Source organism: Bufo gargarizans, unplaced genomic scaffold, assembly GCF_014858855.1.
Source record: "Bufo gargarizans isolate SCDJY-AF-19 unplaced genomic scaffold, ASM1485885v1 fragScaff_scaffold_136_pilon, whole genome shotgun sequence".
NCBI classification, from domain to species: Eukaryota; Metazoa; Chordata; class Amphibia; order Anura; family Bufonidae; genus Bufo; species Bufo gargarizans.
This window is the reverse complement of record NW_025334059.1, coordinates 378,443-402,328: the sequence shown is the minus strand read 5'-3', so window position 1 is coordinate 402,328 and position 23,886 is coordinate 378,443. Positions and strand designations below refer to the sequence as shown.

Sequence of the window (23,886 nt, the reverse complement as noted above, 5' to 3'; positions counted from 1 at the left end):
GTCGGCAGGCTGTTGCCACTTGCGGAACAAAACAGCTCCATGAACTTCCAGTCTGTCCCATTGATGTAGAACGGACTTCATCTCGGCATCCAGATCAGTCCTTTCTTCTTTGTTGGGTTTCCTGCACTGGGTTACCCAGCTTTTCATTTGCTGCAGTCCAATGTCTTCATCTTGCAATCTGCCCCATTCTTCATTAGTTCTCCCCAATGCTTTGGGTAGCTTACGGGCCTCCCCACTTGTCTGGGCCGCGACTGTTGGGGAAGCGAACTTGCGGAAGTCAGGAGTTTCATCTTCTTCCTTTTGTTCATCCATATCCCCTACTGGAGTTTCAAAAGTGACCCTCGAGAGACCATCAGCATTAGTGTTCTCTGTAGCGGAGCGGTAGCGAATTGAGAAGTCATACTTTGCGAGGCGAGCCGCCCAGCGTTGCTCCAGGGCTCCCAACTTGGCAGTACCCAGATGGGCCAGGGGATTGTTATCCGTCCGTACGAAGATCTTAGCTCCTGTCAGATATCCTGCAAATTTCTCCGTCATAGCCCACACCAGGGCAAGGAGTTCCAGCCGGAAGGAACTGTAGTTATGGGGGTTTCGCTCCGTATCTCGCAAGGATCTACTGGCATAAGCGATCACTCTCTCATGTCCATCTTGTACCTGCGACAGGACTGCCCCAAGTCCGTAGAGGCTGCCATCAGTAGCTAAGATGAATGGTTTATCAAAATCGGCATAAGCCAAGATGGGGGCCGATGTCAGGGCTTCTTTCAGGGCCTGGAAGGCCTCTTCCTGTTTCTGTCCCCAGGGGATACTTTGGCCCTTGGGTTGCCCAGCCGTTCCTCTCAACAACTCATTCAGAGGGCCCGCTATTTTTGCGTAGTCTTTGATGAACCGCCGGTAGTACCCAGTCAGTCCCAGGAAGGCCTTCAACTCACGCAGTGTTCTCGGCACTATCCATTGTCGTATTGCAGCCACTTTGTCTTGGGACGGGAGCACTCCGTCTTGGGACACCCTATGGCCCAGGTACTCGATCTCCCTCTTGAAGAGATGACACTTCTTTGGCTTTACCTTCAGGCCATGGGATCGCAGTCGCTCGAGTACCTGCCCTAGCCGATTCAAGTGTTCTTGAAAAGTAGCAGAGTATACGATGATATCGTCTAGGTATATCAGAGTGGCTTCAAAATTCAGGTCTCCCAGGCATCTCTCCATCAGCCGCTGGAAGGTTCCAGGGGCATTAGTCAGTCCGAATGGCATCCTGTTGAATTCAAATAACCCCATGGGGAGTATGAATGCTGTCTTTGCCTTGTCCTGCTCAGCCACTGGTACTTGCCATTACCCACTTGCTAGATCCAGGGTGGAGAAGTATTTGGCTCGTCCTAGAGCCGTCAGAGACTCCTCGATGCGTGGCAGAGGATATGAGTCTCGCGCAGTGCAAGCATTCAACCGCCGGTAATCCACACAAAATCGAATAGTGCCGTCCTTCTTCTTGACAAGCACCACTGGGGCTGCCCAAGGGCTCTGGCTTCCCCGCACCACTCCGGAATCTATCATCTGTTTCAATAGCGTCTTCACTTCCTGGTACAACTTGGGCGGAATCTGTCGATATCTCTCCCGAATTGGTGGAGTGTCCCCCGTCGGTATATCATGTGTGATAGCATTCGTGCAGCCAAAGTCATCTGCGTGGCGGGCAAACGCAGCCTGATTCTCCCACAGCATGGTTTCAACTGCTCGCTGTTGGTCTAAACTGAGAGCCTTCACATCTATCTCCATTTGACCCAAGATGGTTCCCCCATTCCATTCTGGGGTCGGCGCCTCTTCTGCACTGGCAGTAACTGCCAGGGTCCAACCAGCATCCCCTACCGGAGCTAGAGTCACTTCTCTCTGACTCAGGATTTCTCCCTGATGTAGGTACACACGAGCCAGTTCCACCCCTGGCGTCAAGGGAACTTCTAGATATCCCACATTCACAGCTCTTATGGGTACTCGTCCATTCTGGACCACTCCCAGTGTCCGAGCCACCAGGACGTCCTGACCCAGCTCTCCTAGGCCTGTTGGTTCAACGAACACCTCCATGCCTTCAAGATTACGGAAAGTTCCCACGGGTAACGTCAGCATGGTCTCCCGACCAGGGGGAAGGGTGAAGGTAGCCTTTCCTGGCGCTCGGATCGTTCCCACCGCCTGGTGTGCTGGTACACTTTTCTGTGTTCCACAAAAACGGATTAGCCGTTGAAATGCTTTCTGGGTAGGTTTGTGCGGGGTGGCTTGTTTCCAGTAACCCGGCCCCCGTTTGGTGAACATGATCTGATCCAATTCTCGCAGGATATTCATGCCCATTATCACCGGCACATCTTCTTTGAAGGTTTCGGGGACCAACAAGATACCTTTCCGCCCCACTTCCTGTCCACATAGCCGTACATTCATCCACACGACCCCTGTGACAGGAATCTGTTGTTGGTTAGCCGCTGTAACCCGGACCAGTGTCTCTCGTTCTGGCTTGGCCAGCGCTTGAAAGTAACGGTAGAAGAATGACTCGGGCATAGTTGTCACTTGAGACCCAGTATCCACTAAGCAGTCGACAGGAACACCTTCGAACTCAGCTCGTATAGTGGGGCACCCTGCGACCAGGTGTTCGGAGCTTTGCTGGGTAACTTGGCTCTCCACCTCCCCTGCAGTACGCCCCACTACTGCAGGGGTCGGTAGTTTAACGGCGGCTCTTGGCGTCCAGCTGGATTATTCCGACACTCTCTGGCGAAATGTCCTAGATCTCCACACCGCCAACACTGTGCCCCTTGACGGCCCACTTTTTGCCTGCGAGTGGGAGGTGCCCTCAGAGCTTGGCTGGATGGCCCCACTGAAGGGTAATGAGGGGCTTGATGGTATGGTAAACTAGCATAAGGGCATTCGGGTGTAGGAACCCACGGAGTCGCCTGATAGGTTTGTTGTCGGGCTGGATAGGCAGCCTCAGTAGTATGGCGCGACTCTATCCGTTTCTCCAGGTGTGTCAACTTTTCGTGCATGGCACTCAGGGAGCTCTGCAAGTCTTGTACCACTCTGACCAGGGCTTCCTCATTTCTTGTAACCCCGGGGGGTGTAACGGTCTGGGTCCGTATTACTCCAGAGGCATAGCCGTCTTCTTTGTTTCGCGTCACGGCCTCTGCCAAAATTTGTCGAAAGGTTAGGGTAGGGTCTACTCTGACTCGTTCCCGCAGAGCCTGTTTCAGGGGATTGCTGTAGAGCCCCAGAATAAATTGTTCCCGCAGTATCCGGTCTATGGGTCCCATGCCAGTAACCCCATCTGCCTCTTTTTTTTGTACCTCGGCCAACACTTCCTGTAGGGCTGTAGCGTACTGAGAGACACCTTCGTCTTCCCGTTGAATCCGGTAAAAAAACTTCGCCCGGAGGTGCCCTGCACTGGCTGTTTCCCCATATATTTCTTCCAGGAATCTCACCATCTCTTGCAATGTATTGCGCGTGGCTTCTGGTTGTAGGAGAACATTTCTTCGGGCCTCACCCTCGAGAGCGGCCAAAGCAATTTCTACTTGTAGTTCTGGGCTGACATTGTAAATCCTAACAGCACTCTGTAACCTTGTCACCCAGTCTGACAGTGTCATGTTCTGGCCATCAAATTTGGGTAGCAAGTTGAACAACGTGCCAATAGGAAGGGCCCTTGCAAGGGTTCCACCATTGCCTGAGGTACTCACATTAACATCATGCACATTGCCTTCAGCCGCCTCCATCTCTGTGACTGTACCCTGCTCGCAGCGCCACTTGTAACGGTCAGCAGAGGAAGAGACCGTAGAGCAGGACTCAAGTACAGTGCAGCAGACAAGGAGGCTGAAGTAGAAACCGGCTTTATTAAAAGAGAACTCTAACTGCCGGAGAAGCAGATTTACAATATGAACAGCTTGGGAATTCACAATAAAGATAATGGAAATTTGCATAAAGAACACAAATGAATCACAAACACAAGTACAGACAATAGCAGGCTACTCTCTTCTAGGTAGTCCTATCTGTCCCCGCTACCCGGGGTGCACCTCTACGGTGCACTAAACTAAATCCTATTCCACTATGCCCTAGCTCAGGTTAGCATCAGCGCACTCACAGTTCGGTGTCCGCACATGCAGGCAGGTACAGTCTGGGTCCCGATCTGGTTGCTTGCTTGCTTGCTTGCTTCAGTGTGGCTCAGCTCTGGCCTCTCTTTGTAGTCTCTGTAACTCTGGTTGGAGATAATCAGCAGCTCTGGACGTGTAATCAGACAGGGCCTGGAATTCACTCACAGTTCCTCTGGTAAGTGCCTCACACTACAGCAGTCTCTCTTCTGCACCAGGAAACATCAGCTCAGTCAGGGAGCAAACACACTCTAATGTCCCAGATACGGTGTCACAGCAGGCAGGGAGAAATCGCTCTAATCTTCCCTGTGGATCTCCCTCTCAGTGCACAGCGTCCTTCTTCCTGTGTACTCAGACACCATCAGCCCAGGCTCTCTGCTCAGCCCGGGAAAAACACTTAACTCCTTGTCCTCTGGAAACAACTCCTCTCACTGTCCTACTCAGCCACAGTGGCCTCTGGTGGCTGGAGGGAAACATGACAGTCTGCTATATATATATATATGTGTTGGAAATGTTGCTGGATGATCAGGGCTGCCTCTTACAACAGAGGCCTTAGACTGTGGCTGTAGCATACGCTCACATGGAAAAGGAGGACACTCAATAGTCTGTCCAGGCCTTGCGCCAGGAAACTGAACTATCCAGCCTAAAGCCGGCCATTTGGATTTTTGGTGGTACTGTTTTCAATACTGTGGTACTTTTGGGGCTCCACGTGGTGATATTATTGAGGCACTCTAGGATACTTCTTTCTGTACTGTACTGTGGTATTTGAGGCCACTCTGTTGTACTATTTGAGCAGTGTATGGCGGTATTGTCAGGACACGGTTATTGCACAATGTATATCCTTTGTTATATGATTTCTTCACAGCAATGAGATTGATACAAGCTATGATGGGCGGCTGAATCTTTTACGCGATGGGACCCTAATGATCCACAATACACAGGAATCTGATAAAGGCATTTATCAATGTGCGGCCAAAAACATAGCCGGAGAGGTGCGCACGCCGGAGGCCATTCTACGGTACTCCGGCAGCTTATGTGAGTAACTGGAGACTAGGAGATTTACTGATACAATACCTATACCTATACCTGTGTCTGGGAAAAGGTGGGTGACTACCAATATGAGTTATCACCCAGGTTTCCTAAAGTCTTCAAAATGATATGGTCAGGTTTGCCATTCAAAAGTCAGAGATAGCTGTGTGCTAACCCTTGTAGAAACTGCAATGGTGGCCATATTGGTTGTCTCCCCTTTGTTTTCGGTTAGTGCCTGCATCTTCGATATCTTGTTCAAGATGTGTCTCTTTTTCTCACAGCAAAGCCGTTTTTTATAATTCAGCCCCAGAACACAGAAGTCTTAGTGGGCAGCAGCGTAACGCTTGAATGTGGGGTCTCCGGAGATCCCCAGCCACATATTACATGGACCACAGACACAGGAGATCCTGTCTCCACTAATGATCGCTTCACCATCACCAGCTCTGGAGGCCTGTATATTCAAAATGTCACCTTCTCTGAACAGGGACTTTATTGGTGTCACGCCAGCAACAGCGAAGGCTCCATACAGGCGTCTGCCTCTATTATTGTGCAAGGTAGAAGAAGCACAAGCGTCTATTCATAAACTTAAGCTGTTATATTGGGATTGCTCAGTTTGGAGAATGTCTTTAAAAGGGTTTTCCAACATTTAGATACTGATGACCTATGTTCTGGATAGGTCATCAGTATCTGATCGGTGGGGTCCGACACCCGGGACTCCTGTAAGCGCCATGGCCTTCTCCAGCGTTTCCTAGCCCAGTGACGACATGTTTATCGGTCACATGGCCTCGGAGCAGCTCAGTCTCATAGAAGTGAAGGAGGCTGCGAGTGAATGTGTTCTGTGCTTGGTAAGCTGCAAGAAGACACCGGCGCTCATAGGAGTGCTGGTGCCTTCTCAACACAGCTGATCAGTGGTCCCGGGTGTCAGACCACCATCGATCAGATACAGATGACCTATCCAGAGGATAGTTCATCAGTATTATAATGTCGGAAAACCCTTTTAAATTAAGCAGGTTCTCCTGCAAGTACCTGATCACATACAGTATGTTACTTATTGATCACTGCTTAACTGCTGTTGATAAAAGGGGAATTATCTTGGTTCTTGGCGACAGACAGAAATTGTCCCACATCTGCTAATGTGGGTGCACCTAGAAATTGTTGTAAACTGTGCCAAAAGTCGGCAAATTGGAAAATTTTTGCCACATCTAGTTCATCCAACCAATAGGTGGTATAAAGTCAGACAGAAGTGTCTATACCTACACCGTCATCCAGCCTGAGCCCCTGTGATAAATCTGGTGCAGGTCTAGACACCATCTATAGGATTGGGGATTGGTTAAAAAAAAAAAAAAAGGAGGATGGAGGTTGGACAGTTCTTATATTGGCTCCTCCTGATTACTTGTTGCCCCTGCAACAAATTGTGGAAAAATTGTAAAGTTCAATCAGGTACAGTATAAAATAACTACTTTACTGCTGCAGTATAATTACTTACTGGAGTAATCCATGTTTCTAGAAGTGCAGAAGTTTACTGTTCTTCCCAGTGACCAAACCTTAACTGAGGGTCAAGATGCCCAATTTCCATGTTTTGCAAGCGGGCACCCAGCTCCAGTTATAACCTGGACTAAACAAGGTAATGGCCTCATCCTTTCTCATCTTGATTTTTTGCAAGACTATAACAATTAAGATAATATTGTGCTCTATTAGGAATGATGTGGGATGTGGAAGTCAGTGGGATGCACTAATAAAAATCTAATTGTACAGCCAGCTTTGGCATCAGACCCTATATCTAGATGAGTGCCATGCTCCGAATCCCCAAATAACCAGTGGAGTCTTTCTTAAAGGGGTATTCTTTGTTATCTTTTGTATAATAAAAAGTTATACAAATATACTTTCTGTATTAGTTGCTGACAGTTAAAGATCTCCACTTGCTATTATTCAATAGAGACCTTCTTTGCTTACATCCAATAGATAAAAATTTGCCCTGGTCATTAGTGATGAGCGACATAGGCAATCTTCGCTTTTGCTATATTTCACAATAAATTTGTGAATTCTAGAATTCGTGATCTCCAGTCATTATTGTCGTGATTGCCCAAATCGGCACTAATGATGCGCATATTTTTTGCGCAATACATGCAACTTTACATTTTATCAGGTCTGAGTAGATATTTCTGTATTGTTGTGACATCACAACAGATAAACAGTAATTCCTATCGCACTACCTAACACCCTGCATTGGAACCTATCAGCTACACTATATCACTATCTAACCTACACTGACTATCTCCCCCTAACTATCTGTATTATACATATACTGTATGAGCTAACTATCTAATGCAATTGGATAAGAAATAGGATCCAGGTGAAAGCACAGAGCACAGCAATGTCACTGCTGTTTCTCTCAGAACTGCAAAAAAACTGCAGAAAATGGCTGCTAGGGAGGTTCTGATATAGTAAGGGGTAGGCAACTTTCCTATTGGTTGCTAGGGATGTTGCTAAGCTCTGACAAGGATATTGCAGCCTTCTCATTGGCCCACAAGCAAGAAGGGAGGTTACTGATGAAAAAAAAAAACTAGAATATTCGCAATTACGAATATATAGCACTATATTCTACATCTTTGCGAATTCTCAAAGTGCCGATATTCGCGATAAAAATTTGCGATTACAATATCCGCGATCAACACTACTGGTCATGTGAAGGTCAAACACGTTTTCTTTTATTTTTATTTTTTTGTTCAACAAGACGCATCTCTGATAATCACACTGTAACTGTAATCAGCATTACAAGTGTGAAGCAACCTGAAGTGGGAGTGTTGGGAGGAGGTGGTAGTAGTGGCACTGATATGAGGGTAGTGGTTCATGCTGGGAGGAGTGGTAGTAGTGGCACTGATATGAGGGTAGTGGTTCATGCTGGGAGGAGTGGTAGTAGTGGTACTGATATGAGGGTAGTGGTTCATGGTAGCTGTCTTCATTCTGGTGCTCCCTGGGTCTGTGCAGTGAATGGAGGGAACATCCCATCTTCCCTCGGGGCACTCCCTGAGTTCTGGATTGTGATAGATGTGGTGCCCTTGATGTTAAGTAGATGAATGCAAGGCAGGACTCCCTCTGTGTGAAGGCAATGCAATGGTGGCAGCAGTGCTGATGTTGGATGCGAGGCAATAAGGAAGATAGTGTAGGGTAACAAGTCCAACAAGCTTTACTGAGGTATTCCTAGCAATCAATACTTGTGAGGATAAGGTCAGTCTCTCCACATACACCCACACACAATCTTTTAAAGGCTGTATATGGGAAAGCAGACTGTATAGTAGCTCTCTATTAAATCCAGACAACTCCCCAAATTAGCATAATGCGTTCAAATCCATAATAAGTACTTTAGTTCCCACACCAGGGTGTAGATCCTCAGTGGGTAGCTAATCTGTTGTAAAAGCTTTATGGGTGCTGGAGGCAATTAACACCTTCCACAAGCCGTAGTCCATAGCCGAAACAAGTGTTACATTTGCTCTCACACACAGTCCCTAAACAGTCTACGGATTCCTTACTTCTATTTCACAGAGGTCTGGCACTTGTCCTCGGCATGTAGAAATAGAGAACCTCTTGTAATGAGTGTCACAGTGCATAGGCACATGCAGATCCTCACACTTGGGCTGCCTAGGCTAGACTCTCTGGCTGATGCAATCAGACTACACAGCATCTCCCTCAGAGGAGACAGGTCCAGCCAGCCACCTCCTGTACGGGTTCACAATAACCAAGCTGTTTTTCCATATCCGCTCTTGGAATCACATAACACAGCAGTGAAAATACATTAACGCCTTTTACAAATACATTAACTTGTATCAGTGATTTACTGGGTCACTTCAAGTGTGTGGTCATCACGTGACCAGGACAGATTCTTACCTGCTGGAAGAAAACAAAGAGGGTTAAAATTCAATGACAGCAAAAACAGAGATATTGAAAATGTGAAGCACTGATATGGAAAGTATATTGAAAGATTGTAGACATTTTGATTCCGTAAAGCTTACCATTTATTTGCTGAAATTGTAATATTCCTTTAATTAACCCATCATATTGACATCTAATTGCTCTATAAAACCGCTGTCCTCAGCTGCTCTCGGCTTGGGCTTTATGCCACAAATTTTAGGACTGAAAGCCCCCAGCAGGGTATAATGCACATGACACAGCACAGTGTCCTGAAAAGACTCCATTTGAAGTGAAGTCATGTGGTGGAAGACAACTAGTGTGTAAACCAAATGTCTGCTAAATCATTAATAACTAGTGGACAACCAGCCAACACTTCCAAAAACATAATAATCTTAAAGAGGATCACTTTTAGATCAGTGGGGCTCAAACCACTGTGACTTCCTCATATCACAAGAACGGGTGCCCCCTAGTATGAATGGCGCAGCAGTCAAGCATTTGCATTGCCACGCCACGCCACCCCATTCATCTCTATAGAGCAGCTGGAGGTGGCCTACTAACACAAAAAACACTGGTCTGACCATTATCATGTCCTAAAAATTGTGTTTACTTACTACTAAAGGATATGGCCATGTATTAGCCTACAGAGCATGGCCACTACTGTGTGTACATGTAATATACTACATTCCGAAATTAGCTATTTTTGAGATTCTATTCACTTCTCATCAGGAGATGAATTGCCAAATGATGGAAGGCACATCATTCAAGAATCAGGGACTCTCCGAATCCTGAGGGTCAGCCATGGTGATGGGGGCCAGTATGAGTGTCATGCTACAAGTTCTATGGGGGTGAACTCAGTGTCAGTACAGCTCTACGTACAGCCACAAGGTAAGGTTGTCCAGTCTCAAAGAGTGTATTCTTCTTGTATCTTCAATATCAAACTCTTCATATAATGGCCACATCTGTTTTCTGTCAGACATGGTGCGCTTTGGAGATGCTTATGTGGAGATGTCCTTACGAAAGGCTATACATAGTGTCAACACCAGCTTCAACTCTGCTCACAGGCATCTGTTCAGCTGGTAGGAGACAAGTTTCATAGGCATCTCAATGGGTGGATAATTGCATTTTGAAATTTACATCTTCTCTGGGTGGGATTTATATCTGGAGCATCTGCCGATCAGGTTAAATGACTGTCCTATCATTCATAGAAAAATCTGGCTTGAATTTGTTTGCTTAGGCTCCCCAAATCTCCCAGCGACCTGATGGCACTTGCTCGTTATCCCAGAGATCCTCAAGCTATCGAAATAGTAAGGGCAGCAGAAATCCTAGAGATGACGCTACAACTTATAGAGGAACATGTGCAGCAAGGACTTCCTGACGATCTTAATACTACAAGTAAGTGAACGATATATAAGAATTCAGTCCAGTAAACATCTGATGAAATAAAGTTCCAATAATCCAGAATATGTTCATCTTTTTCCTGTCTCAATATGGAAACCATCAGCAGACGAGGAAACAATCAGCATGAGTCATATAAAAATAAAAAAATAAAGTAATTGTAGTACTGTTGTATGAAGTGCTACCATTGGGTAACAGAGCAGAATCCACCTGACAACGTTTTGTCACTGTGGCCACTGAAGTATGTGGAACTGAGAATTAAATTCTTACATTGAATTTGACATTATTTAGCACAATTTTATCTATTTTTAAATACATAGATTTTGAACGTTGACAGTTTTTTGGGTCTCATCAACTGCACCATATATCTCTTATAGTGGTCAAAAATTTTCCTGGTACAGGGCCCGAAATCACTTTACACAGTTCTTGAGTTACCAGTACATCATAAAATTCAGGCTTCTGGAAGTTGCCATTAACACAATTCCAGCTGTATAAATGTGTATGTAAGGAGCTTTCTCTATTGATGGTTATAGGCAGTCAGAATCTCAAAATGTTGTTTAAAGGGGTTCTCCGGGCTAGGCCATCAATATAAGATCGGTGGGGGTCCAACATCTGGCACCCCCACTGATCAGCTGTTTCGGACAGCAGCTGCGCCGTATTAAAGCTAATCTCCTATTTACCTGAATTGGAGCTGAGTCGCATAACCTAGCACGGCCACTACACAGTGTACAGATCTGTATCATATCTGTACACTGTATAGTACCCAGTGCCGCAGGAGCTCGAAACAATCTGATCATCAGTATCTGCAGCCTGAAGAACACCTTTAAAGGATAACTGTAACACTTAGACCCTAATTTCAATTTTCATATCTGTAGTTACTAATAACATGATATTCCAGAATCAGTTACTATTAGACTGACTTACCCCATATTAATTAAGATTCAGCCCTTAGCAACCAGTCTGCATAAAACTGCAATTTCACTATTCAGTTAAGATGGCCGCCACTGCCCTCACCCTGAGGCTAATCCCGCCTGCCCTCACTAGCCAGTAACAATAGCCCCTCAAAAGTGTCAGTAACCACAGCCCTCCCCCCTAAAGGGTTAATCTCCTGCAGCACAAAGGGGTCCTCTTACCACATGTTGCTTTCATTTATACACTGGGCAGATGGCAGATCTCCCTTCCCTGGTCTGCACTGCTTCGACTCTGCATTGTCCCAGTCTGCTGAGTGAGGGAGCGTCTGCCAAGAAAAACATAGCTCCAACCCACAATAAAGATGTCTGGTATCATTTCTAATTGGAGAGCTGCGGGTCCCCCTAATGATTTGGGCTGTTAGGCATTGTTCAATTCCTAGATTGGTCAGCCCACAACTGGTCCTCCTTATCTCACAGTCGGTTCATAGTGCTGAATGTAGTCCTCTGGTGCAAAGTATCATTGGTGGGTGGGCATTCTCTTTTCAATAACTATATGCTTATTTTGTGTATGAAATGTTTCTACAGGCTACCACTACAGCGAACTGGTCTCCCCTCACTATATCAGCAAGATCGCCAATTTGTCTGGCTGTTCTGCCCACAGACGAACTCCTAACTGCTCTGATCTCTGTTTCCACCAACATTATCGCATGCATGATGGAACCTGTAACAACCTCCAACATCCGACATGGGGGGCATCTCTCACTGCCTTTCAGCGTCTTCTTAAACCCTCCTACCAGAATGGATTTAATCTTCCACGTGGACTTGGAGCCACGGAAGGGTCAGGAGCTTTGCCTTTACCGTTACCGCGTCTGGTGTCCACAACCATGATAGGTTCAGAGACCATTACTCCAGATTCTCAGTACACACACATGCTCATGCAATGGGGGCAGTTCTTGGACCATGATCTGGACCAAACTGTGCCAGCACTCAGTATGTCCAGATTTTCAGATTCTGCACCTTGCAGCCAAGTTTGCACCAATGATCCTCCCTGCCTTCCAATTGATATACCTAACAATGATCCACGTGGGAACAGTGGACAATGCATGTTCTTTGCTCGATCCAGTCCAGTCTGTGGGAGTGGAGTGACTTCTCTTCTTCTGGATTCTGCTTATTCTCGAGAGCAGGTTAATATGCTGACCTCATACATGGATGCCTCAAATGTTTATGGAAGTACGGAGCAGGAATCCCGTGAGCTGAGAAATCTTCGTAACCAGAAGGGTATGCTAAAAGTTGGCCAAGTGGTACCTACTTCAGGAAAACACTTGATGCCTTCTTCCAGTGGACCTCCGACAGAGTGTATGAGGGATGAAAGAGAAAGTTCAGTTCCATGCTTCCTTGCTGGAGACCATAGGGCTAATGAACAGCTTGCCCTCACCTCCATGCACACAGTGTGGTTTCGGGAACATAACCGTATTGCTGAATATCTGCTAAAAATTAACCCTCTCTGGAATGGGGACAAGGTCTACCATGAAGCCCGGAAATTAGTAGGTGCTCAAATGCAGCACATCACCTTTGAACACTGGCTTCCTAAAATCTTTGGAGAAATTGGTCTGAGTATGTTGGGAGAATACAAAGGCTATGACCCTAGCGTCAATAGTGGGATCTTTAATGCTTTTGCCACTGCTGCCTTCCGATTTGGACACACATTGATTAACCCAATTCTTTATCGATTGAATGAAAGTTTTCAACCAATTAAGCAAGGACATCTCCCACTGCACAAGACTTTCTTTAGTCCCTTCAGGTTGATCCAGGAGGGAGGTATTGATCCAGTGCTTCGGGGACTTTTTGGGGTACCTGGAAAGATGAGAGAACCCACAGAGCTGCTGAACTTGGAACTCACAGAGAAACTGTTTTCTGCAGTACATACTGTGTCCTTGGATCTTGCTGCAATTAATATCCAACGTGGCCGAGACCATGGTATTCCTCCCTATAACGACTTCAGGGTTTTTTGCAATCTAACATCAGCCCAGGACTTTGAGGACTTTAAGGAAGAGATCAAGAATCAAGATATACGAGAGAAGCTTCGTAGGTAAGAAACAATTTTTTTTTATGTTTTCAAAATTTCATACCATGATTGATATAATACCATGAGATATAGAAACAGGTTTCCAGTTATGATAGTTTGAGAAAGTAAAGGCCTAAAAAGATATGTAAAGCATCACATAATGGCCACCTGGCGTGGCTGCTACATGTGCACTCCCTAGCTTAGGACATTATTACAGTTCCAAATTTAATGGTGTACAACACTCCACAATGGCTTTAGTGGGCCTAGAGATAAAAATGTCCCAATGGTCCAATTAGCCCTAACCTTGGCCAACCATGTCCAAAATGGTCCAGAGGGTGAAGCTTTCAGTCATTTAAATACTCTTATGGTAGTTCAGAAACAATATAGGAGTTTGGTGATCACAGCCTATAGCCTCTATAGGCAGTGACCCAGTCTTAAAGGGACACTGACAGGCCCAATAAGCATAATTATCTATATATATGCATGCACAGGTCTTCTATTGTGTATTAAAAACATATAAGTCTAACTCCTGTCCACCTTATGAACACTGCAAAATGATGTTTTATAACCTGATGTAATCGGTCTTCTTTCTGCCCAAGGGGCAGCGTTTCAGCTTCACTTCTGCTCAGCCAGCCACGCCCCAACTGCCGCTTTGAAGCGCCGCCCAGCTCATCAATATTCACTTCGCTGGGCGGCTTCTGATGTCCCTGACGTTCTCGAGATCCCGCACATGCCCAATAGAAAGCTATGGGCATCGGACTCAATTTCAGCATCTGCGCATGCGCCCGACACCCTCGCTTGCCGGGATCACATCGCGCCTGCGTCCCCTCTGCTTCTTTGAGGCCGATTCAGCCTCTCCGTTCTGCGCCTGCGCCGGGCACTCTTCTGAGCAGCGGGACAGCAGAAGCCGCCCAGCGAAGTGAATATTGATGAGCTGGGCGGCGCTTCAAAACGGCAGTTGGGGCGTGGCTGGCTGGGCAGAAGTGAAGCTGAAACGCCTTCCCTTGGGCAGAAAGAAGACAGATTACATCAGGTTATAAAACATCATTTTGCAGTGTTCATAAAGTGGACAGGAGTTAGACTTATATGTTTTTAATACACAATAGAAGACCTGTGTAGTCATATATAGATAATTATGCTTATTGGGCCTGTCAGTGTCCCTTTAAGGTGACCTGTTGTTCTACATAATCATTTTCGGCTGGGTTGAGGCTCGATGTTTCAACGTAACTGTTGGCAATCTGAGAATGGGTTTTAGAGTCCTAGTGCTCTCTTCGGTGGTCAGCTTCGTGAAAATGTGTGACAAGGGGTCTCTGATTTTAGCTCTGTCAGGGAACAATTGAAAAATGGTTTAAATCTACCACTGGTTGTATCCCAAACATGCTTATTCATTATAAGCTCTATTATACAACATATTGATTTTGTAAATGCCCAATAGTATAGATTTCATTATGACATTTTATGTTTAGACGTATTAATGGTGATAGAACCTGTTCTCTCTGCTGTTTTTATTGTATAATTTTAGCCTCTATGGGACACCTAAAAATGTGGACCTTTTTCCAGCCCTGATTGTTGAGGACCTGGTTCCAGGAAGTCGGCTTGGACCCACCTTAATGTGTCTTCTAGTGACTCAGTTTAAAAGACTCAGAGATGGAGACAGGTAAATATGTTATGTCCCAATGATAGCATTACAACCACTTCTGTCCAATCAAGAAAATGTTTATAAGGCTCCATTCAGACGTCCGTAGTGCATTGCAGATCCGCAAATTGCGGATCTGCAATACACCCGGCCGGCACCCCCATAGAAATGCCTATTCTTGTCCGCAATTGCAGACAAGAATAGGACATGTTCTATTTTTTTCCGGAGCTGCAAAACGGAAGATCGGGGGTGCGCTCTGGAAATGCGGTTGCAGAGAGCACATAGTGTGCTTTCCGCATCCATTCCGTCCACATAGAGAATGAATGGGTCCGCACCCATTCTGCAAAATTGCGGAATGGATGCGGACCCATTTGTGGATATGTGAATGGAGCCTAAGATCCTCTTCTTAAATTTTTCCTTACCAGTATAATTACTATTATACTGCCCCCATGAAGATAAATTTAACTAATATGGTACTGATCGTACTGATCCTTATGTACAGTAATAGAACTACTACAATTCTGCCCCCTATGTCCAAGAATATACTACTATAATAGCCCCCCCCCCCCCCATGGAAAGGAAAGTAACTAATATAATACTGCTCCCTACTTGCAGAAATATAACAATTAGAACATTACAGCTATAGAAAATAATATTACTACTATAAAACTGCCCCCTAAGTGCAAGTATTTAAAGAGGTTGCCAGTTTTCTGATATTGATGACTTGTCTTTAGGATAGGTCATGAATAGAGATGAGCGAATCGAAGTTGACGAAGTGGAATTCAATCCGAATTTCAGGAAAAATTTGATTTGTACCGAATCCGAATTTTCTCACGCTTCGTAGTAACGAATGGCATTTTTTACTAAAATGGCTGCTGCACGTGTTGGGACATGGAGCAAGAAACTGTGGGAACGAGGGATCACCCACAATGCCATGCATGCAGCCGTTCAGCTGCCAGCCCTGTGATGTCACAGCCCTATAAATAGCCTCAGCCATCTTGGATTCAGCCATTTTCCAGTGTACTTAGTGCAGGGAGAGACGTCAGCAGGCGCTAGGGACAGTAGTAGAAAAGACGTAAAAACTTTTATTTTGCTATATAGAAGTTCAGGGAAAGGATAGGGAGGAATCATTCCACAATATTGAAGCAGAACAGGGTTCAATAGGGGCGTTTACAGCCTGGGTAATAGGAACAATCCTATTACACCTTGCTGCACTGACTGCGGATCCAAATTGCCATTATACAGCTCTGTAATTCCAGCAAACCATTCTTGTTATTGGGGTGCAAGTGCTGTTTGATACAGCCATTAGTAGGGTTTATTACAAGTAAATATTTCTACATCCTATTTGCCTTTGTGTGGTGCAGTTATTACAGTTGTGTTCAAAATAATAGCAGTTAGACATCACTATTCTGATCAATCACTGTTTTTGGTAGAAATGATATTTCTACATGGCAAATAATTTACTAGCAGGTGTAGTAGAGTAATAGAAATCCAACAGACCCAACAGTCATGACATGCATGCTGCTGATTCTGTGTAATTGAATCACTAATTGAAAGGGGCATGTTCAAAATAATAGCAGTGTGGAGTTCAATGAGTGAGGTCATTTATTCTTTGAAAAACAGGTCGCAATTTTTGCCCTTATTTAAGGAAGAAAGGCAACAAATGTTGTGCATGCTGGTTACAGTGCATTTCTCTCTGAAATTCTGAGGAAAATGGGTCATTCTAGACATTGTTCAGAAGAATAGTGTACCTTGATTAAAAAGTTGATTGGAGAGGGGAAAACATATAATGAAGTGCAGAAAATGATAGGCTGCTCAGCTAAAATGATTGCAAATGCTTCAAAATGACAACCAAAACCTGAAAGACGTGGAAGAAAGCGAAAAACTACCATTCGAATGGATAGAACAATAGCCAAATGGCAAGGACTCAGCCAACAATCAGCTCCAGGAAGATCAAAGAAGGTCTGAAGTTACCTGTGAGTACTGTTACAATTAGAAGACACCTATGTGAAGCCAAGCTATCTGCAAGATATGAGTGCTGAAGAGGTTAAAGAGACATTTTGTGGACGGATGAAAGTAAGACTGTTCTTTTTGGGTCTAGTGGCCGGAGACCGTTTGTCAGACCACTCCCAAACACTGAATTCAAGCCACAGTACACTGTGAATCATGGTGGTGCAAGCATCATGATATGGGGATGTTTCCCATACTACGGTGTTGGGCCTATTTATCTCATACCAGGGATCATGGATCAGTTTGAAATACATCGGAATACTTGAAGAGGTCATGCTGCCTTATGCTGAAGAGGAAATGCCCTTGAAATGGGTGTTCCAACAAGACAACGACCCTAAACACACCAGTAAACGTGCAGCATCTTGGTTCCAGACTTATAAGATTGACGTTATGGAGTGGCCAGCCCAATCTCTGGATCTTAATCCAATAGAAAACTTGTGGGGTGACATAAAAAATGCAGTTTCTGAGGCAAAACCAAGAAATAGAGAAGAACTGTGGAATGTAGTCCAATCATCCTGGGCTGGAGTACCTGTTCACAGGTGCCAGAAGTCGGTTGACTCCATTCAACACAGATGTACAGCAGTTCTCAGAAACAGCGGTTATACAACTAAATATTAGTTAAATGATTCAAAGGAAAACAAAATCTTCAAACATTTTTCAGGTTATATAGTAAGTATTTGAGTTTGTAAAGAAGAATACAGACACTGCTATTATTTTGAACAGTCTAATATCCACTTTTCTTATTATTATTATTTTTTTAGAGGAACAACACAAATTTGTATATATTATTCTTCATGTTTTGATTTTGAATAGAATGTGTAGTGTTCCCAATGCATTTGTGTGTATGGAAATAAAAGCTATTAGAAGGATTTTGAGCTTTATTAACTTAAACACAATGCTATTATTTTGAACACAACTGTATGTTCTATAGCATTTTTGTCTTGTATTAGTGGAATAAAAAGGCGCTTATTAGCTGTTGTGTGGTTAAGTGAGAAAATTACAGCCCTTTTTGGTGTGTATTAGTGTCAAAAAAATATATTTTTGCCATTCAGAGGTGCAGTTACAGTCAGGTTCATAAATATTGGGACATCAACACAATTCTAGAATTTTTGGCTCTATACATCACCACAAGGGATTTGAAATGAAACAAACAAGATGTGCTTTAATTTGAGGGTCTTTACATCCAAATCAGGTGAACGGTCTAGGAATTACAACAGTTTGCATATGTGCCTCCCACTTGTTAAGGGACCAAAAGTAATGGGACAGAATAATAATCATCACTTTTTAATACTTGGTTGCAAATCTTTTGCAGTCAATTACAGCCTGAAGTCGCATAGACCTCACCAGACGCTGGGTTTAATCCCTGGTGATGCTCTACCAGGCCTCTACTGCAACTGTCTTCAGTTCCTGCTTGTTCTTGGGGCATTTTCGGATGCAGGTCAGGTGATTGACTTGGCCATTGCATAACATTCCACTTCTTTCCCTTAAAAAACCTCTTTGGTTGCTTTTGCAGTATACTTTGGGTCATTGTCCATCTGCACTGTGAAGCGCCGTCCAATGAGTTCTGAAGCATTATGAGCAGATAATATCACCCGAAACACTTCAGAATTCATCCTGCTGCTTTTGTCAGCTGTGACATCATCAATAAACACAAGAGAACCAGTTCCATTAGCAGCTATACATGCCCACGCCATGACACTACCACCACCATGCTTCACTGATGAGGTGGTATGCTTAGGATCATGAGCAGTTCCTTTCCTTCTCCATACTCTTCTCTTCCCATCTCTCTGGTACAAGTTGGTCTTGATCTCATCTGTCCATTTGATGTTTTCCAGAACCGTGAAGGCTTTTTAGATGTCATTTGTCTAATCTGGCCGTCCTGTTTTTGAGGCTCACCAATGGTTTACATCTTGTGGTGAACCCTCTGTATTCACTCTGGTGAAGTCTTCTCTTGATTGTTGAATTTGACACACATACACCTACCTCCTGGAGAGTGTTCTTGATCTGGCCAACTGTTGTGAATGGTGTTTTCTTCACCAGGGAAAGAATTCTTCGGTCATCCACCACAGTTGTTTTCCATGGTCTTCCGGGTCTTTTGGTGTTGCTGAGCTCACCGGTGTGTTCCTTCTTTTTAAGAATGTTCTAAACAGTTGTTATGGCCACGCCTAATGTTTTTGGTATGTTTCTGATGGGTTTGTTTAGTTTTTTCAGCCTAATGATGGCTTGCTTCACTGATAGAGACAGCTCTTTGGATCTCATCTTGAGAGTTGACAGCAACAGATTCCAAATGCAAATAGCACACTTGAAATGAACTCTGGACCTTTTATCTGCTGATTTTAATTGGGATAATGAGGGAATAACACACACCTGGCCATGGAACAGCTGAGAAGCCAATTGTCCCATTACTTTTGGTCTCTTAACAAGTGGGAGGCACATATGCAAACTGTTGTTATTCCTACATCATTCACCTGATTTGGATGTAAATACCCTCAAATCAAAGCTGACAGTCTGCAGTTAAAGCACATATTGTTTGTTTCATTTCAAATCTATTGTGGTAGTGTACAGAGCCAAAAATGTTAGAATTGTTTCGATGTCAAAATATTTATGGACCTGACTGTATATGTTTTAAAGCCCTTTTTGGCGTGTATGGGTGGCAAAAAAATAGCGGTGCAGTTATATGTTCTCAAGCATTTTGTGGAGTGTATAAGTGGGAAAAAAGTAAAGGCCTATTTGCCGTTCAGTGGTGCACTTATATGTTCTGAAGTGCTTTTTTGGCATGTATTAGTGGCACAAAAAAAGGATTTGCTTTTGTGTGGTGAAGTGAGAAAATTACAGCTCTTTTTGGCAAGTATTAGTGGCAAAAAATATATATTTGCCGTTCAGCGGTTCAGTTATATGTTCTAAAGCCCTTTTTGGCATGTATTAATGGCAAAAAATATATATTTGCCTTTCAGCGGTGCAGTTATATGTTCTAAAGCCTTTTATGCAATGTATAAGTGGAACAAATAAGGGCTTATTTGCCGTTCAGTATGTTCTAAAGCCCTTTTTGGCGTGTATTAGTGGGGGAAAAAGTCTGCAATTTTCTCACTTCACCACACAACGGCTAGTTGTGTGGTGAAGTGAGAAAATTGCTGACTTTTTTTGGGGGGTGTTTTTTTTATTTCCTTTTTATTTATTTATTTCATCTAACAGTATGTCAGACAGAGAAGTGCCAGGCCCTGCACAGGGGATTGGCAGAGGCCTAAATGTTTCTGGCGCAGGCACAGGTCGTAGCAGAGTAAGGGGGCGGGGCAGCAGGAGTCGCAGCGAGAGGTGTCATCTAGTGGTCGTGTCTTGACCAGCAACCCAGCGGTTCTTAAATGGTTGACTCGGTCATTCACTTCATCCCAAGTGACATCAGACACCCCCAGCCAAGAGTCGGTGGGTTCATCAGACACAACCCTTAGTTGGCATGGCCCGGGAACAGGCCCTGTGCTCTCACCTTTTCTCAACCTAACTCTGTCCTCTTCTATTCCCTCAGTCAGACAAGTATTTTATGCTGTGGGCTCAGCTCCACTATACAGCGAGAACAAGCTACTAGAGGACAGTCAGCAGCTACTGGCCAGCCAAGATGTGGAGCAGACATCCCCCGCTTCCTCTGGTAGGCGGGCATGTAGTGATGAGGAGAGTGGCGTGGGAGCTGGCGTTACAAGCGGTCAGGCTCATAACCCAGAGACCATTGAGGAGGACATCAGTGACGTGCAGACAGTACTCGATGATGATGTAGCTGATCGCATTTGGGACTTGGGTGAATTAGGGGCTTCATCATCATCAGGAGAAGAGGGTGGCAGATTGTGCATGAGGCAGCGACCGAGCCAGCAAGTCGCTAGCGTGGCCAGGAGTCAGCAGAGCGGCAGCAGTGGGAGGTCAGGAGCCAAACGTGCCCGGGGTAGACCACCCTCTTCGCAGGAGCCTAACTGCCTGGAAAGTAGTGGTGCAGGGGGGTAGACAGAAGCAGTGGTGGTAGCAATCAGTCAGTGCAGAGTGTTGGGGGTAAAATTACCTACTCAGCGGTGTGGCAGTTTTTTGTTAAGCCGCTGGAGGTGAACATGGCCATTTGTAGAATCTGTGGGCAGAAGGTGAAGCGGGGGCGTGTTGGCATCGCGGCCCTGTGTCAGCATATGCACCGTCACCACAAAGTTGCCTGGGAGAACCGTGGCTCCGATGTGGTGGTCCAGCCTGCCGCAGCAACCGCTGCATCACCCAGTGGCTGTTCTGCACCTCGTTTGCCTGGGCGAACGCAGTCACACAGGAGAGGAACTGCTCCGTGTCGTTCATCAAGAAATCGAATCCTGGCTTTCTCCACGACAACTCAAAATCGGAACCATGGTGACCGACAACGGGAAGAACATGGTGTCGGCGCTGCGTCAAGGAGGGCTGAGCCATACACCCTGCATTGCACACGTGTTTAATCTGGTTGTCAAGTGGTTCCTAAAGTCTTCCACCCATCTGAAAGACATACTAAAAATGGCCAGGAAACTTTGCATGCACTTCAGCCACTCGTACACCCCAAAGCACACCCTCCTTGAGCTGCAGCAGCAGAACGGCACCCCCCAACATAGGCTGATATGCAACGTTTCCACCTGTTGGAATTACACCCTCCATTTTGGACCGACTATTCAAGCAGAGAAAGGCCATAAACGATTTCTTGATGATCCAAGAGGACAGGAGTACTCCCCTGTGTAACTCCGATGTGAGCCAGTGGCAGCTCATGCGTGACACCTGCCGTTTGCTCACTCCCTTTGAGAAGGCCACATTATTTGTCAGTCACCAGGACTACGGGATGAACGATGTCATTCTACTGCTTCATGTCCTGGAACAGATGCTGGTAAATGTGGCTGGTTAGGGGACGGGAGACCTGGCGCCTAGATCTTACGGCGACATGAGCCCTATGGGGGCTAAACTGGAGGTGGACATTGGAGCACAAGCAATGTGTAACGAAATGGGTGGTTTTCCTACACAGGTGACAGGAGAGGAGGAGCAGCCAAAACAGCTACAGGGCGATAAGGAAGACGAGGAAGAGGACCCAGACACACCGTATGCAGTGGAGATGGAGGCAGGGAGTCCCTCCGAGTCACTTGCACAAACGGCCCGATGCATGCTCATTTGCTTGCGTAGTGACAGCCGAACAGTCACCATTCTGCAGAGGGATGACTTCTGGCTCTCCATCTTGTTGGACCCTCGCTACCAGTCCAAAATGGGGTCCTTTTTTTACACCCGCTGAGAGGGAGGACAAACTGAACTACTATAGAGACATCCTATGTAGTCAATTGGCCGCTGTCTATCTGCTCCATCGTCCATCCTCTCGCAGGTCTGACTGGGGGGGCCCTCTCTGCTCAAGTTCCACTGCCATGGCTGCTGGGGAGGGGTGGGTGGCAGGAGCAGTACCAGCTCCATCAGCAGTAGCCGGAGTCTAGAGTCGTTGATGAGCATCTTTCTTCACCCGCCTAGTGAAGAAACTACTCACCAGCAGTAGCAGCAGCTAGACTTGGAACAGGACCTGAACCAGCAGGTGGTGGCATACTTGGACAGCACCCTGCCACCCCACATTGAAGATCCGCTGGACTACTGGGCAGCCAAACTGGATTTATGGCCACAACTGGCAGATTTTGCCCTGGAAAAGCTGTCCTGCCCAGCCAGTAGTGTGGCATCAGAGTGGGTGTTTAGTGCGGCAGGGGGCCATATAAAAAGACAGATCAGAGGAAGGGCAAAATAATCAGTGACATCAACACAAACTTACTGCTGACACCCACTCCACTTTGTCGGGGGGAACTCTACTTGTATAAGCGTTTAATAGAACAGGTTCTGTAGACATCTATGTGGAATCAGCTGACGACTGTGTAAAAGGAGTGCGCTTCTTCTTGATGCTAACATTGACCTGTAAGGCTGAGTTCACACTTGAGTTATTTGGTCAGTTTTTGGCCCCTTAACTGTCCAAATAAGTGAAGTGTGCAGTGATTCTAAGAGCGACGCCTGTCATGTGACTCCCTATGCATGTTATTGCAAGGCACAGTGTTCTACACCACTATAAAGGCTCTCTGCAGCCAGTAAATAGCCGTTTCTAACGCGATTCACCACAAATAAATTCAGATCGAACCAAATGTTTTCGTTAAATTCGCGAACTGGACAAATAGACATTTTTTGAAATTCGCTCATCTCTAGTAATGATTATCAGATCAGCAGGTGACTCCTGGCACCTCCACTGATCAGCTGTTTGAAGGGGCTGTAGCCCTCCTCAGTGTTTATCTGCTCACCATCAACATTGTAGTGGTGATGCAGCATAATTGAAACTTGTATGTTCCATTCAATATTTAATTAATATAATACTGCCCCCTGTGTACACAGATATACCTACTATAATTCTGCCCCTATGTACAAGAATATAACTACTGAAATACTGCTCTCTTATGTACAAGAATATATCTACTATAATACTACCTCCTATGTACAAGGATATTTCTACTATAATACTGCCTCCTATGTACAAGAATATAACTACTATAATACTGCCCCTAGGTCCAGGAATATAATTGCTATTATACTGCCCATATGTACAATAATATAACTATTATATTGTTGCTGATAAGAAGAAAGAAAGCATCAGCTCACCCATGTCCTCAGCCAAGATGCTGTGCCCAGATGAAATCTTAAATCCAGCTGAATTTAACATATAAGAAAAAGTAATCCCTCAACGGGTACTTGGATGAATTGTTAAAATCCAAACTTTAGTGAAAAAAATGTAAAAACGCACATCACAATTCATATGGAAAAGTAGTATTTGTTTATGTGTTT

The 23,886-nt window shown here is 45.2% G+C and overlaps 1 protein-coding gene across 2 annotated transcripts in view; it reads left to right on the top strand.

Moving 5' to 3' along the window:
- The window catches only part of LOC122922286 (peroxidasin homolog), an 81,959-nt gene that overhangs the window by 42,921 nt on the left and 15,152 nt on the right, over positions 1-23,886 (top strand). For both annotated transcript variants that reach the window (XR_006387120.1, XM_044272847.1), the window contains exons 9-16: positions 4,966-5,135; positions 5,411-5,683; positions 6,637-6,753; positions 9,765-9,923; positions 10,012-10,114; positions 10,273-10,430; positions 11,930-13,433; positions 14,932-15,066. Coding sequence is in view for 1 of the 2 variants with exons in the window: in XM_044272847.1 (XP_044128782.1) it covers positions 4,966-5,135; positions 5,411-5,683; positions 6,637-6,753; positions 9,765-9,923; positions 10,012-10,114; positions 10,273-10,430; positions 11,930-13,433; positions 14,932-15,066 (2,619 nt within the window). In the remaining variant the exon portion in view is untranslated. The remainder of the gene's footprint in view (positions 1-4,965; positions 5,136-5,410; positions 5,684-6,636; positions 6,754-9,764; positions 9,924-10,011; positions 10,115-10,272; positions 10,431-11,929; positions 13,434-14,931; positions 15,067-23,886) is intronic.